Genomic DNA, 17,471 nt, shown 5'->3' with positions numbered 1-17,471 from the left:
GTTCTTTTGTTTAGTTTTTTGTGAAAATGACTAGGTCTATATACACATGAGATGATTTCAGGATGATATTTTAAGAGCCATAGAGCCGGTTCTGTTCTTTGTATAACCAGGGTATAAGTAGGGCAGCGATGCCAAGGTCTATCCAGCAGAGGGCAGCAGAGTCCAGAACGGTCTCCACTAGGAACTGATCTCAGACTCAGTGCTCTGCTTGCTAGGCCGGAGAGCTGTGCGTGCTGCCTGGTGGTGAAATTACAATGCCTACTCTGACCCCAAAGACAGGGTAAGTCGGAGGGAGGGCCACACAGACAGTCTGAGTGCAGAGAGCACACAGTGAGAAGTGACTAATACATTGTCTGAATTATAACAGTACTGACAAGCATATTACATGAACACACAAACACTGACTACAGTATGTTAAACCTGAGCATCAATCATAAAATATGGTTCAAAGACTTCAAAGGACACACTCGTTTATGAAAATAGAGATTTATAACACAAAAGTTATACAAAAGCACATTTTAAGACAATGTATAAATAAAATGAAAAATCGAATCATTGGATTTTTTAGGACTTTATATATCATCTTCTCATATGATCTGTACCCACTGGGCACAAACTGGTTGAATCAATGTTGTTTCCACGTAATTTCACTGAAATGAAGTTGAACCAACGTGGAATAGATGTTGAATTGACGTCTGTGCCCAGCGTGTACTGTCTGTAGCTTATTCCCGCTGCATGCATCAGAGCTCACTGTGGTACTGACAGGTAGTACTAGGAACCGATGAGGTCAATGAGTTGTAGAAGTGACGTTTTTTCTCTCTCTCACTCGTTCATGGTTTCTCATCAGCTCCACCCACATCAACTGACTTTCCCACCAGTTTCTATCCAGTCAACAACAACCGTGTCTACACATTCCATACTTGGAAGTCCATTCAGAGATTTCAGCAGAAGTCCAATGACCTCATCCTCTCTCTAAAGAACGGTCCAATCACAGCCTCTGTCTTCAGGGAAAGCTCCAATCACGTGCTGTTCTGTTGACAGGCAGGTGCGTTGGTGAGCAGCAGGCGAACCTTCCCCCGTAGGAAGTTGGTGTGGACACGGAGGAGCTCGGATAGGGACGACACCTTCCTGGTCGCTGAGTCACCTACTGCTGGCACTGGAGAGAGGGACAGGTCCTGTTCAATGGATGAGAGGAAGGACAAGGGTTAACATACAAACCCTAAAAAGAAAGCACCACTCATCTGTTCTGTGGAAGGGGTTCTATTCCAGGTTTTCTTCCCGCCCCGCTACTCCATGCCAAAACGGTATGCAGCCAAATAGAAGCCACATTCTGTTCCCTTTCCATAACCCCCACTGCTATGTCTGGCCTGCTCAATGCCGTCTCAGTCACTGAACTGCCCTACCCTGAAAAGTTACTGGCTTCTGAGTGAGAAGCAAACAGAGCACAGCAGGCAGCTGGTGGCATGCTGAGGGGAGAGGAACGTCTGACTGTACCCATGGTCCATGATCTTTCCAAGAACTCCAATCTATAACTAGGCTCTCTGCTGTGGAGGAACAGTATGTGCACACTGAGACACATCCAATAAAAAGGAACAGGAGTTTTTCCCTGGTCAATTGATCAGACCAGGAACACCTCCTGGTCTTACGTAACAAACTGTTTACATTTTAGTAAACACTCTTACAGCAGTGAGTGCATTCTTTTTCCATACCGGTCCACCGTGGGAATCGAAACCACAACCCTGGCATTACAAGCACCATGCTCTACCAACTGAGCCACACGGAACCCCTGTTCACACCACAGTCCCATCCACTGGTCATGCTGTAGACGAGACACTCACAGTCCTCAGTGAGTCACCTTGATGTGGAGGCTGCGCAGCACCTGGCCCAGGCTGTGGATGTTGCTCTTGTTGTTGTCGATGAGGCTCTTTACGGCAGCACGGCTCACTGACTCCCTCACAGCACCCAGGGCCTGGCCGAACAGAGACAGTCCTGACTGGACCTCCAGAGCCTGCTCCTCAGTCTGGGAATACACACACAAATTACACATTACATAAACACATACCATAAAACAAAGCTCCCTGAATATGGCATTATACATTTGCCATATATAGCAAAAGAAGCATGCACATTTGGGCCAATGTATTCCAGTATTAATGGGTACACTGTACGGAAATAAATGTATTGGCAGAGAGAGCTCAATGGACTCAATGTAAGTTCATACAGGACTTTTCCTTTATTCAGATTACAACCTCTCACTTTTGGTCATTTGAAAATGAAATCATCTCCAAAATATTGCTTTTTTAAAAACAAGCCGTAGAAAGCTGGTTGCAATTTCAGTTTAATCCACCGGAAAAGAACAACACAAATATTACAACAAATAGTATGGTTCAACTCAAATATACTAATTGATTAAAAAAAATGTTGGGCGACGAAATGTTTAAAAACGGTTTAATCTTTGATAATGATATCATAAAAATGAATGCTGGAGTTATGTCACACATGCAGCTAACAGAAATATATGGAAATGTCTGCTCTACCCAAAATGACATCCAACTAATTGTAGCATTACCGCAAAAATGGAAGAGGCAAGTGGAAGGGGGGAAAAGTAAGGAACTTGTCTGTCGGCCCTGCATTAAAGCCAAAAATAGGTTAAAGAAAATTATACCAGTTTAATTTAAGGAGCAAAGAATTGACAGCTGTACCATACAGATTTAGAAATAGTTGTGAAGAGATTTTCAATGTACCGATTCCATGGCACGTGGTTTATGAACTGATACACAAAATGACACCGAATTCAAAACTTTGATTTTTTAAATTTAAATTATTATACACATTTCTTGCAATAGGGGGGCTACAACAATTCCAGCTTTGCAGATTTTGCTGCGAAGAGACAGAATCATTGAATCATTTGTTTTGGTACTGTCCATACGTAGCTTGTTTTTGGTTGCAGATTCAGAAATAGCTGAAGAATTGCAACATTTACCTGGAGCTAACTCTGCGAATAGCACTGCTGGGTGATTTGAAAAATCATAGTCAATCGATCAATAATATAACAATTCTTTTAGCAAAAAATTGTATATTTCATTTACAATCTGTAAAACTATGAGAATAGAAAGTTTCAGAACGTTTGTGAAAAATCACAGCACAGTTAAAAAATATATGGCAAATAGAACTAGATGGTGTTAAGAGGTAGATGGGAGGGTTTGAGGGTAGCTGAAGGATTAAAAAAATTATGAAATAGATAACTATTGTAAAATACATTGTGTCCGTAAAATGAATATAGTATGTATAAGCTGGAAGTAGAAGCCTAATAAGTGTTGTTGTCCATTAGTTTACTCCAATTAGGGGATAGGGTGGTAGAATTAAGGGAAAATAATAAAGGAAAAAATAGATCTTTAAAAAAAATATATATACAGTACCAGTCAAAACTTTGGCCACACCTACTCATTCAAGGGTTTTTCTTTATTTTTACTATTTTCTACATTTCTACATCAAAACTATGAAATAACACACATGGAATCATGTAGTAACCAAAAAGTATTTAACAAATCAAAATATATTTTAGATTTTAGATTCTTCAAAGTAGCCACCTTTTGCCTTGATGACAGCTTTGCACACTCTTGGCATAGTTTTAATGACTTCACTATTAGTCTACAATGTAGAAAATAGTAAAAATAACAACAACTTTTGAATGGTACTGTATATATGTTGACAATAATATATGGGGGATTGGAAATAATGCAGACAATTACATTGATAGAAGCCACAATCTATCAATATTAAAGCTGATCTACCCCCTAAATATAGTTCATACAGGACACACAAATGCGGTCATCAACACAGATCTGTCTGAACCAGAGCTCTTTCCATGACAGACTGACCAGGCTCTTTCCATGACAGACTGACCAGAGCTCTTTCCATGACAGACTGACCAGGCTCTTTCCATGACAGACTGACCAGGCTCTTTCCATGACAGACTGACCAGAGCTCTTTCCATGACAGACTGACCAGGCTCTTTCCATGACCGACTGACCAGGCTCTTTCCATGACAGACTGACCAGGCTCTTTCCATGACAGACTGACCAGGCTCTTTCCATGACAGACTGACCAGAGCTCTTTCCATGACAGACTGACCAGGCTCTTTCCATGACAGACTGACCAGGCTCTTTCCATGACAGACTGACCAGGCTCTTTCCATGACAGACTGACCAGGCTCTTTCCATGACAGACTGACCAGGCTCTTTCCATGACAGACTGACCAGGTGAAAGCTACGATCCCTTATTGATTTCAGATGAAGGGAGGAGTCAGGTTAAAGAAGGATTTTAAGCCTTGAGACAATTGAGATATGGATTGTGTATGTGTGCCATTCAGAGGGTGAATGGGCAAGACAAAAGATTGAACTGTAGACAACGTGTATGGCGTTGTGTGTGCGAGCGGTTTGCTGATGTCAATGTGAACCGTGTCCCATAGTGACGGTGGGGTTACGGTATGGGCAGATTGAAGATTTGAGTGTGTCAAGAACTGGGTTTTTCCACACTCAACAGTTTATCGTGTGTCTCAAGAATGGTCCACCACCCAAAATAGATCCAGTCAACTTGACACAACTGTGGGAAGCATTGGAGTCAACATGGGCCAGCATCCCTGTGAAACACTTTCGACATCTCGTAGAGTCCATACCATGACAAATTGAGGCTGTTCTGCAAAACGAGTTGCAGCTTTTATTAGGAAGGTGATCTTAATGTTTTGTTTACTCAGTGTAGAGAAACCAGAGGAAATGGGCCAAACGCTTCTCTCTATACTATATGGCCCTGGCTTGTGCTATTCATGTACAGTAGGTATTTAACTGATAGACAGATACTCACATCCTTTGTCTCCAATACCACAAAGTCAACGTTGGTCAGTGGAACCACGAAGGTGCCTGTCACGCCACACCCTGCCTTGCAACCTCGCTGCGTGAGGGAAAGAAGGCAAGAGAGATTGACAGTTAGAGCAAGATCAGACACACAAATAAAGATGAGTTGTCTCCGTACATAATACACTGTAATAATATCCTCATCCATTTCACTTCTAATGTGACATTTTCCAGACATAAAAAAAGTTGCCCTGGTCCATCTAGTGGTGGTTAGGCCCAGTCAGTCAGTGTCTCACCAGAGCGGTCTCTGTGTCGCGGGCCTCCATGATGAAGCGGTCCAGAACGCGGGGGTCACAGATGGGCCTGACAGGAGAAGGGAGGCCTCGTCCTGCCCACTGGAGTACAGTCAGCAGTACCGCCACCAGCCCTGGGGGAACAACACACATCCTCAGGCAGACGCTGGAAATGGTGGCTGAGAGCAGATACAGACGGGCAGCAATTGCAGCTATACATAACAGACAGTCATACAACAGACCGTTATGTCAACCAGAGAACAGAGGATGTCAGCTAGCGAAATCCCTTAAGCAGATTTACTGGAAGTACTGTAGACGAACTGACTGCCGACTGTTCGGCTGTCCGAACAGTTCTGCGTTTAGTTTAGGTGGTTTCTATTTTGCTTTCTAATGCAAGAACTCATTGGAAGGGTAGATTGTCCTGATAGTCCTACCGAAGTTGGGAGTGACAGGAGACATTGCATACTTTACGCACCATAGAGGTCGGTGCAGGTCTAGCTCCATTCCTCACCCATGGACTACATTAGCCCTAGTTCAAACACTGCTCTATCTCCGCATCAAACAAACAAATACGCCACTTTCACTTTGGGGATAGAGTGCCGTCTGAAACCCCGTCGGCCTTATTTTTTTTAGGGTGAGGGTATTGATATTGCAGATAGATTGTACCTTCCATCAATGTTATTGGCTGCATCATTTCCAATCCCCCATATATATTTGTTGTAAACAGTTGAAGTCGGAAGTTTACATACACCTTAGCCAAATATATTTAAACTCGGTTTTCATTTGATCCCTGTCTTAGGTCAGTTAGGATCCCCACTTTATTTTAAGAATGTGAAATGTCAGAATAATAGTATAGAGAATGATTTATTTCAGCTTTTATTTCTTTCATCTAATTCCCAGTTGGTCAGAAGTTTACATACACTCAATTAGTATTTGATAGCATTGCCCTTTAAATTGTTTAACTTGGGTCAAACGTTTCAGGTAGCCTTCCACTAGCTTCCCACAATAAGTTGGGTGTATTTTGGCCCATTCCTCCTGACAGAGCTGGTGTAACTGAGTCAGGTTTGTAGGCCTCCTTGCTCGCACACGCTTTTTCAGTTCTGCCCAAACATTTTCTATAGGATTGAGGTCAGGGCTTTGTGATGGCCACTCCAATACCTTGACTTTGTTGTCCTTAAGCCATTTTGCCACAACTTTGGAAGTATGCTTGGGGTCATTGTCCATTTGGAAGATCCATTTGCGACCAAGCTTTAACTCCTGACTGATGTCTTGAGATGTTGCTTCAATATATCCATATCATTTTCCTCCCTCATGACGCCATCTATTTTGTGATGTGCACCAGTCCCTCCTGCAGCAAAGCACCCCCACAACATGATGCTGCCACCCCTGTGCTTCACAGTTGGGATGGTGTTCTTCAGCTTGCAAGCTTCCCCCTTTATCCTCCAAACATAACGATGGTCATTATGGCCAAACAGTTCTATTTTTGTTTCATCAGACCAGAGGACATTTCACCAAAAAGTATGATCTTTGTCCCCATGTGCAGTTGCAAACAGTAGTCTAGCTTTTTTATGGTGGTTTTGGAGCAGTGACATCTTCCTTGCTAAGCGGACTTTCAGGTTATGTCGATATACGACAAATTTTATTGTGGGTATAGATACTTTTGTACCTGTTTCCTTCAGCATCTTCACAAGGTCCTTTGCTGTTGTTCTGCTGGGATTGATTTGCACTTTTTCGCACCAAAGTATGTTCATCTCTCGGAGACAGAACGCGTCTCCTTCCTGAGCGGTATGACGGCTGTGTGGTCCCATGGTGTTTATACGTGCATACTATTGTTTGTACAGATGAACGTGGTACCTTCAGGCATTTGGAAATTGCTCCCAAGGATGAACCAGACTTGTGGAGGTTTACAATTTGTTTTCTGAGACTGAGGTTGATTTCTTTTGATTTTTCCATGATGTCATGCAAAGAGGCACTGAGTTTGAAGGTAGGCCCTGGAATACATCCACAGGTACACCTCCAATCGACTCAAATTATGTCAATTAGCCTATCAGAAGCTTCTAAAGCCATGACATAATTTCTGGAATGTTCCAAGCTGTTTAAAGGCACAGTCAACTTAGTGTATGTAACCAAAAAAGTGTTAAACAGATCAGAATATATTTTATATTCATAAAGTAGCCACCCTTTGCCTTAGAAATCAAGGCACACGTAACCAGCAAGGCTACCACAGCATTCTGCAGCGATACGCCATCCCATCTGGTTTGTGATTAGTGGGACTATCATTTGACATGCAACTATCCATAGACAAGATCCCACAACGCACAAAGGGGAAATGGATGCCTAAATAAGATCCCCAATCAGAGACAACGATAAACAGCTGCCTCTGATTGGGATCCATAACATGCCAACATAGACACACAAACACCTAGATGGCCCACCCTAGTCACACCCCGACCCAACCAACATAGTGAATAAAAAGCTTACAGACAGTGTCACCAGCAATGCACCTCCACACCATCACACCTCCTCCTCCATGCTTCACGGTGGGAACCACACATGTGGAGGTCATCCGTTCACCTATCTGCATCTCACAAAGACACGGAAGTTGGAACCAAAAATCAGGAATGTCCACCAGAGGAATGTCCACCAGAGCTGTGGCCAGAGAATTGAATGTTCATTTCCCTACCATAAGCCGCTTCCAACATCGTTTTAGGGAATTTGGTAGTACGTCCAACCGGCCTCACAACGTATATGGCATTGAGTGGGCGAGCGGTTTCCTGATGTCAACGTTGTGAACAGAGTGCCCCATGGTGGCGGTGGGGTTATGGTATGGGCAGGCATAAGCTACAGACAACGAAAACATTTCATTTTGTCGATGGGCCATTGTCGTGCCATTCATCCGCCGCCGTCACCTCATGTTTCAGCATGATAATGCACGGCCCCATGTCACAAGGATCTGTACACAATTCCTGGAAGCTGAAAATGTCCCAGTTCTTCCATGGCCTGCATACTCACTAGACATGTCACCCATTGAGCATGTTTGGGATGCTCTGGAACTACGTGTACGACAGCGTGTTCCAGTTGCCGTCAATATCCAGCAACTTCGCACAGCCATTGAAGAGGAGTGGGACAGCATTCCCCAGGCCACAATGAACAGCCTGATCAACGCAATGCGAAGGAAATGTGTCACGGTGCATGAGGCAAATGGTGGTGATACCAGATACTGACTGGTTTTCTGATCCAGACCCCTACCTTGTTTTTAAGGTATCTGTGACCAACAGATACACATCTGTATTCCCAGTCATGTAAAATCCATAGATTAGGGCCCAATGAATTTATTTCAATTGACTGATTTCCTTATATGAAATATAACTCAGTAAAATCTTTGAAATGATTACATGTTGCGATAATATTTTTGTTCAATATATTTAACAAAGATTGATATTCAAAGTGTAACCAGTATGAAATGGCTAGCTAGTTAGCGTTGCGCGCTAGAAGCGTTTCAATAGATGACATCATATGTATACTTTTACATTGATGCTAACAGATAACTCACTTGGGCTCTGCCCAGCTGCTGAGGTGGCAGCGGAGAAGGAGGTCAAAGGGGGGTAAGTGTAACCGGTGTGAAATGGCTGGCTAGTTAGTGGTGTGTGCTAGTAGCGTTTCAGTTGGTGACGTCACTCGCTATGAGAGCTTGAAGTAGTTGTTTCCCTTGCTCTGCAAGGGCTGTGGCTTTTGTGGATAGGTAACAATGCTTAGTGGGAGGCAGTTGTTGATGTGTTCAGATGATTGCTGGTTCGAGCCCAGGTTGGGGCAAAAGATGGATGGAAGCAAAACTGTTATGTGCGTAGGGCTGACTGTATGTGCGTAGCACACTGATGCCCTGGAACACGTTGCGAGTTCAGGTTGCGCACACATACCAATTGAGACACAAAAATATCATCTGAGGCGCATCAGGGTGCATAATCTGCAGGTGGAGGCTTCTGCCTCCTCCCGCCTGCCTTCCATATTTGAAGACATATATTTCCATTGCTAGAGCTCTCACTCGACTATCTTGTCAATATAATTGATCATCTTTGGTGCAGACAATATTGAAAGAATGTCATGATGGCTGTGTTCGAGAGGGTCCAAATTGTAATGTATCATGGGTACATTGTGACTGACTGATCTACACATAATAATGAGTAGTTATTTATGATGCAAGGTTCTTTGTAGATCAGTCAGTCGGCCTTCGACAGTGGGCTGCAATGTCGAACAAGCCCAATGTTTCTGTCTCTTAACTTGTCCTGTTGTAAAAAGTAAAAAGTCTTAAAGATGCAGTCGGGATCTTAAGTACAACAAATACGTAACATATTGTACGAATTGGATTCGTAACATATCATATGAAATTGCAGAAATGTTTTAAATACTTAACATATTATAAGAAATTGATGATGTAGTAGGCAATTGGATGACGAAGTACACAAAATACAGGGGCCCGTTTTGGCTTGTGATCAACACTTTCAAAACTACTGGTTGAAATTTTACAAAAGTTCCAGAACATCACTTTCAAATTATGAGATAGCCACCATTGTTAACTAAATATTTGATGAGTTCTAAGTGTTGACATTGCCAGGGCAGGGGCTTAGCTAGCAGCTAGCTACATTAGTGAACAATGGGGAAATGCTAGCTACTAGCTTTACCACCCTGTGTTAGTATGTTTTACTCACTTAAATAGTTAATGCTATGAGTCTGAAATGGGGAATTTAATTGTAATGCTTTGAATGTGAATCTTTGTTAAATCTATTCAAGAAAAAGCAAACCTATAAAACGTCAATAGTAGGATTCTTCAGCGAAGTCCTCAGCAATTGTTTAATATGCTTCATCTAGAAAATGTTCATGTTTCCTTTAGGCTTAAAATTTTGTGTTGTGTCTGTGTTTTTTTATTTATAAGTGAGGTATGTTTATATGAATGGAAAAATAGAAATGGCATTACATTGACTGCATAGAATTCTAACATTGACCTTTAATGTTGGTGTTATAGATCAGAGTGGCAAACTGCACAGTTAATTACCATGATGTGCTTAGCTATAAATGCTTTATGAATGGGAAAATAGATGACATTACTTTGACTTCATAGAATTCATACATAGACCTTTCGTGTGTGCGTTATAGACCAGCATGACCAACTTGATTGTGATGTGGAGGGCTATAAATTAGTTACGAAATAGTTTTTACCCTCAACTACACGATTTGATCTGTAAAATGTGCCCTGGGGATTCAACCCTGAGGTGTTCTTCACGCACCATTGACCTTCAGTGAGAAGAAGTTAAGTCACTGGCCTATTCTGGCCACTGGCCTATTCTGGCCAGTGGGGGAAATGGAGCTGGTACAGGCCAGCTATATCAGCATAGTTTTCAAAACGTGGTTTAGCCTTTTGGCATATTCACTAACTGGTATGGCAGAAGCACAAGTTTGAGAACAGCCTAATGATGATCCGATGTTGTCGTTGTAATAGTGCATCTATTAAGATACCTAAATATGAGATATTGCATAGTATGCTATGAATGCGATATAGATATATTTAATTAACCTTTAGGACCTTCATGAAATGCTTATAGATGTGTAATGCATGCGGTATGGATATGTAGTCCAAGTAAATCGTTCCCCATAACTTTTCTAATGTTTAAACCCTTAAAACTGGTGGTGCGATGCCAATAACCATACCATACGGATACCATCGAAGGCACCGTAGTCCCTCTGAAAATATAGGGTACTTTGGAAACCTTCAAGAATGCGTTTGGAACTTTGCGCACTAAAGTTCATGGATAGATATATTCTCCTGAATATGTTTGCCTCAGTTTTAAGCTATATCACCAACACAGTATGGTTATCAAATTAAGAATTGTTTCAATCGTGTGCTATAGATATCTTACCTGAAATGGAAGACATTCGCAAAATGGTCCAACATTTTTAGAATGCATTGCTAAACAAAGTAAATGTGTAATATACACAGTATAAAAAAAACACATCCGTGACCGAATTGACTATTTTGTAGGCCTAAACTGCAGTAGCCTATATGAAATTATCTCGAAATTCGTCTATGTTTTCTCCACCTGTATCCTTGTCCATTGTTCCGAGCGCAAAGAAATGCCGCGTGCGCACCGGAGCAAGTACCCATCGCTGCAGCACATGTAACGAGGAGGGTTCGGCCCGTGCCGGACCCGCCCACCAAAAGTTTTCATTGGTTGAGGCGTATTCCCATTCCAACACGCTCAACACAAAGTAGCCTAATGTTAAGTAGCTGGCTAATCGTTTCTCATGAAAGGAAGTTAGGCTAGCGATCAAGCATTTTAGCCAGGTAGCCTAGGACAACAAAAACTAAAAGTGTGCACTGCGTAAGAGTCATTGAATCTATTCTGTGTTTTCTTATTGTCTTGGCCTTGTGCCTATATATCATGGTGGCAAGTCATATGAACTAGCCGGTTATATAGAGCAAACAACGCAAGTATCACAACACATCGGTTGTACTATGTTTTTTCCCTGGCTTGGCTTCCTCAGTACTATGTTTTTTCCCTGGCTTGGCTTCCTCAGTGACTTCACTCATGCGCCACAACTGCGGTGACCATAGCAACGAAATAAACAAACATTTTCAACATGTGAAAAAAGTGAATAGTTATAACACCATAAGCATTCATAAAAAGTATTTAAAGGCAAGATAAATTATTAACTCAAAATGAGATTAGAAAACATTGATTTGTTATTGTTAGACGTGACTCTATAATCATATAATTGCACAGTCAGCTAACTTAGATGATCTGTTACAAGTACGTGCTGATTTATCACCATTTGCCTACTACATCTAGCTACATATTGAACTTCAATTGTCTCAGGCCAGAGTTACAATGTATAAATTTATGGTTGGATCAGAATTAACATCATAATCATTGGCCAGTACGGATAATTAAGCAAAACCACAAGTCCAAATCCCTATCTCAGTCCATGGCTAATTTAGGAAAGGGACAATTTTAGCTAGCTAGCTAGCTAGTCACCTGAGGACAACAACACAACAAGATGACACAATTCACATGTTTTTTCTGTCAATGACATTTGTCTTGATGTGGTGTGATTGGTGTGAAGCCAAATCTAAACTGGCTTCCCTTGACACTTTTTCTTGGTGTGCCAGGACCGTTCACAGTTTAGCTCACTCAGTTTAGCTCAAAGCTGTTTGGATATTATTGTATTTTTTTTTAAATATCAAGGGAGGCCAAATGCTCGCTGGCTCCCCTTGCATTCAATGCAAAGGGCAGCAACAATATCATACTCTTTTTGACCAGACAGCATCAGATAGATGGGCTACACATACAGAGACAGAGGGGCGCTGTTTCGCTTGCCCGAATGCTTTCTCCATTGAGATACATTCAGCCTCTTGCAAATGGAAGGACAATTATGAAACCTCAGAGAGACAAAAGATAACTTGTTTAGTATTGGTCATTTTTTCTTGGTACATTTTTTGTGGAAGCCTGGCTTCCCTTGGCATCCATGAATACATGCCACTGGGTCACCGGGATCTGTTGTTCTCCATCTCGAGAAGGGTGCATTAGCGCCCAGCAATTCGGGGCGTTCCTGCATGTTGCCATTCCTACATTCCATCGGAACCCCTCTTTATACTTCTATTGGTCCATTTTTAAGCTAGGACTCTGGTAGACAGGCGGGAAGCGGGGAGATCCAGTCAGAGTGTGAATTAAACTGTGACATTCGGGGTCTTTAAAAAAAAAGAAGTTATGGGCCTAATAACAAATACATAATTTAACGGTAAACGTATGACCTTTTTGGCATGAACACAACCACTCATGATTGTCAAACAAATCACTTCAAAAAGTAGGTTACCTGTTATGCATGTTTGTCTACTCCAAAATAATTCCAGCATCCAAACTGCATGTATACTCGCACCATTTGATGAATGGAAATAAACATCTGTTTACAAAACACCAAAAAGTGAGTCTAATGACATTCGGTGATTGCCATTGATTACGTCTACGTTAATTGATGCATCATGCTGACAAATTTACCTTATTTGTAGCCTGAAAAGTCGGAACACCTGAAATGGGTCTGAAACTGTCCCTGGAACAAAGTGATGGTCACCCTAACACACAGTTAATTTACTTGTATAGGCTATTGTGTATTACCATGAACGTCAAATAGACCTACCAGTAGCCAGTGATATAGTGGTAAAAAAAAATTGTTGGGTAAACTCTGATTGCCGGTCGCGGTGAAAAAAAGTAACACTCTAAAACATTGAACTTAAACTCTGTACGATACCATTTCATTATGTTTCACCGTGAAAACTGTTTTCATGGGCACACAAAATAATGTAGGCCTGTGGCATTGCAAAATCAAATGCTTCTAACCAAAAGAGTCAACTATAGGCCTACTGTCATTAACGTATACTTGTTGGATGGATCGGATGCGTATTGGTGTCTAGCTATAGGCTAGTTGTCTACTGATATTGTCGACCATCATCAGCTGTTCCAGGAAAGACAACAAATATTGATAGAAAATAATAAAGCTAAATAAATGGGCTACTCTTCTGACCACAGACAGCAAGGAGAGCTCCAATACCCGCGCACACCTGAAAAACAAAGCAGTGAGTTCTCTGAACAGCTGACTGACAAAAGCAACGATGACTGATACAGCTAATGCATTGGAATCAAGGCTATTTTTTTTATCAAGGATGCATGGCAAACAAATGGCGGAAATGAGAAAGTACAAAGGAAAATCTATATGTTTAAACGTCGGACGAGGCCACAGTGTCTCCCGTCGCCTCCTGTCTCTGCCTCCAGTATTTATGCTGCAATAGTTTATGTGTCGGGTGGCTAGGGTCAGTCTGTTATATCTGAAGTATTTCTCCTGTCTTATCCGGTGTCCTGTGTGAATTTAAGTATGCTCTCTCTAATTATCTCTCTCTTTTTCTCTCTTTCTTTCTTTCTCTCTTTCTCTCTTTCTTTCTTTCTTTCTTTCTTTCTTTCTTTCTTTCTCTCTTTCGGAGGAACTGAGCTCTAGGACCATGCCTCAGGACTACCTGGCCTGATGACTCCTTGCTGTCCCCAGTCCACCTGGTCATGCTGCTGCTCCAGTTCCAACTGTTCTGCCTGCGGCTATGGAACCCTGACCTGTTCACCGGACGACCTGCTGTTTTCAACTCTCTGGAGACAGCAGGAGCGGTAGAGATACTCTGAATGATTGGCTATGAAAAGCCAACTGACATTTACTCCTGAGGTGCTGACCTGTTGCACCCTCTACAACCACTGTGATTATTATTATTTGACCCTGCTGGTCATCTATGAACATTTGAACATCTTGTCCATGTTCTGTTATAATCTCCACCCGGCACAGCCAGAAGAGGACTGGCCACCCCTCATAGCCTGGTTCCTCTCTAGGTTTCTTCCTAGGGTCTGGCCTTTCTAGGGAGTTTTTCCTAGCCACCATGCTTCTACACCTGCATTGCTTGCTGTTTGGGGTTTTAGGCTGGGTTTCTGTACAGCACTTTGTGACATCAGCTGATGTAAGAAGGGCTTTATAAATACATTTGATTGATTTAAAGAAGCTCAGCTGAGGCTGAAATTCAGCACTACTGAGTAAACAGCGCCACTAGAATTCTCCAATACCGTTTGATTTATTTTAATTTTTGTCTTCGTAATCTAGCATGGGTAAGATGGTCAACTGTATCAGGGTTAGTTTAGCAGCTTGGGTGAAAGAGGAGCGATTACGATAGAGGAAACCAGGTCTAGATTGAACTTTAGCCTGCAGCTTTGATATGTGCTGAGAGACGGACAGTGCACCGTCTAGCCATACTCCCAAGTACTTGTACAAGGTGACTACCTCAAGCTCTAAACCCGCAGAGGTAGTAATAACACCTGTGGGGAGAGGGGCATTCAAACCACATGACCTTTGTTTTGGAGGTGTTCAGAACAAGGTTAAGGTTGGAGAAAGCTTGTTGGACCCTAAGAAAGCTTTGTTGTAGAGCATTTAACACAAAATCCGGGGAGAGGCCAGCTGAGTATAAGACTGTATCATCTGCATATAAGTGTATGAGAGAGCTTCTTACTACCTGAGCTATGTTGTTGATGTAAATTGAGAAGAGCGTGGGGCCTAGGATTGAGCCTTGGGGTACTCCCTTGGTGACAGGCAGTGGCTGAGACAGCAGATTTTATGACATTATACAATGCACACTTTGAGAGAGGTAGTTAGCAAATCAGGCCAAAGACCCCTCCGAGACACCAATAGTACTTAGCCGGCCCACAAGATTGGAATGGTCTACCGTATCTTGGCCAAGTTAATAAAAATAGCAACATAACATTGCTTAGAATCTCGGGAAATGGTGACATCATTGAGGACCTTTAAGGTTGCAGTGACACATCCATAACCTGAGCGGAAACCAGATTGCATAACCGAGAGAATACTATAGACATCAAGAAAGCCAGTCAGTTGATTATTGACAAGTTTTTCCAACACTTTTGATAAACAGGGCAAAATAGAAATTGGCCTATAACAGTTAGGATCAGCTTGATCTCCCCCTTTAAATAAAGGACGAACTGTGGCTGCCTTTCAAGCAATGGGAACCTCCCCAGAAAGGAGGGGGTCAAGTTGAAGGAGCTCCTTTAGCACCTCGGACTCAGTGACTGCCTGCAGGGAGAAACTTTGTAGTGGGGCAGGGGAAAAAGAGGGACACACATCGGGGATAATTGCATTAGAAGGGGTGGGAGATGAGGAAATGTTGGATGGGCAGGGAGGCATTAGTCGACAGTTAGTGAACCATTAGTGGACAGCTAGACCGTGCAGCCATGTGCAGCTATGTAGAAATATACGGTTTAAACCATGACATAGAGGTGGGGATGTTCGTTTAATTTGTAAGCTTTTATTTTCATATTTACCATAGCATTTTAAACAAATAGAAGAATAGTTAAATTAGCATTATTTAGAGACCCCTCCAAAGTTTGTCCTTTGTTACATTTAGGGGAGCTAATCTCTCATTCATGCTATGGATGTATCAGACTGCAGAATTGCATTGGGGTCAAACTCTTGAGAATTGTGTTCTGTCGGTTTCACTGAGTAGCCTGATACCCCATTTCATGGGTGCAGTCCTTAGGGAAGGCTGTACAGTGCATATAAGTATGTCCCCAATGCAATTATTCTGTCTGATACATCCATAGTGGGATTTTAACAGATTTTCCTGTTTATTGTCAAACGAATTAATATTGTATTAAACTAATTAATATTGTATTTAATCTTGAATTATGTAAAAAATATTCCAACCCTGTTTAGCATTATCTAGGCCAAATATGGCATGATTCCACTATTTGTATCCATATTCATCACTTTCAATGAGGGATTTTTATTTTATAGGCAAACTGCAAATTCCACTATTGTAGCTAATCGTTATTGTGGCAAGCTTCACATAGGTAGGGACAATTCGAGGTACGAGGGACACTGGGAACCAGGGCCGCGTTCAGTAAAAGGACGGACACTGACACAACGTTGGTGTATGTTTAGATACAAATGTATTACGTAGAACAAACATGCCTCTCTGATTCAAAGGAGTCATGTCAGTTACGTTCATGGATTTCCATCTGCACCGTTCCCCAAAAAGTTTTTGTACTGAACATGCCCAGGCGAGGAGAACTATGGGGGAATACTTTCATTACAGGTTAACCGGGTTGTGGTTTGGCAAACTACTATGCACTTATGGATTTATCTCACCACTGTATTCTGAACCTGCAAATAGAGGCTGTCATTCTTCAGCGGTCTTTTCTAAATGAGATGGCATTGATGTAGGCCTTCTCGGTAACCAGCACCGGGCTACTGCGTTTGGGGCCACAGGGCACCGACTTTGGGGGGGTTTTGGAGTGGGGAATCAGCTAACTTACTGCATTTCAACACATTGTGCCATGGTGCAGAAAGAAAAGTGTGCTGTTTAGTAATGCTATTCTACACATTTTTGTCATGAGGCAGAGATCTTTATTTGCTGTTTTATAGCTCATCGTCTGATTTTGTTCACAATTTGCCATGAGGCTGAGCTAAATATTTAGCCGTTTTAAAACAAAATTCCTGCAATTCTACACATTTTCCTATCTGGGGGCCCCTGAGGTTACCAGCCCTGTGGTTTGAATGAACATTGATTCAAAGACCTAATTTATTATTGAGCTGAAGATATTTTCTCAGTTGTTTTATGTGTGTGGAAAGTAATTTAGCACAGACAGGCCTACACAAGGAGTTTATACATATATACAAGGGATGTGTAGCCTATAGTCTGTGCTTTTTGGGATGACTTGCAGTTTTTTCTATTTAA

General features: G+C 42.0%; 1 protein-coding gene across 1 annotated transcript; it reads right to left on the bottom strand.

The window, feature by feature from the left end:
• Positions 1 to 870: 870 nt before the first annotated feature.
• On the bottom strand, positions 871 to 11,204 carry LOC139537152 (erythropoietin-like). The gene is made up of 5 exons (XM_071338116.1): positions 11,059 to 11,204; positions 5,150 to 5,280; positions 4,864 to 4,950; positions 1,856 to 2,020; positions 871 to 1,175 (listed from the first exon to the last, which is right to left on the bottom strand). Exons 1-5 carry the CDS (start codon positions 11,072 to 11,074, stop codon positions 1,020 to 1,022), a joined length of 555 nt encoding a protein of 184 aa, XP_071194217.1. The 5' UTR covers positions 11,075 to 11,204; the 3' UTR covers positions 871 to 1,019.
• Between the last annotated feature and the right edge of the window lie 6,267 nt (positions 11,205 to 17,471).

This window comes from Salvelinus alpinus, chromosome 13 (assembly GCF_045679555.1).
Source record: "Salvelinus alpinus chromosome 13, SLU_Salpinus.1, whole genome shotgun sequence".
Classification (NCBI taxonomy): Eukaryota; Metazoa; Chordata; class Actinopteri; order Salmoniformes; family Salmonidae; genus Salvelinus; species Salvelinus alpinus.
This window is presented reverse-complemented; position numbering and strand designations above follow the sequence as displayed.

Bases quoted from the DNA above. Each gene is read 5' to 3' on its own strand.
- LOC139537152 (XM_071338116.1), bottom strand. The intron at 4,951-5,149 runs GTGAGACACTGA...TCCCTCACGCAG, and splicing joins GCGACACAGAGACCGCTCTG to CGAGGTTGCAAGGCAGGGTG. The intron at 2,021-4,863 runs GTGAGTATCTGT...GTGTATTCCCAG, and splicing joins TGGTATTGGAGACAAAGGAT to ACTGAGGAGCAGGCTCTGGA.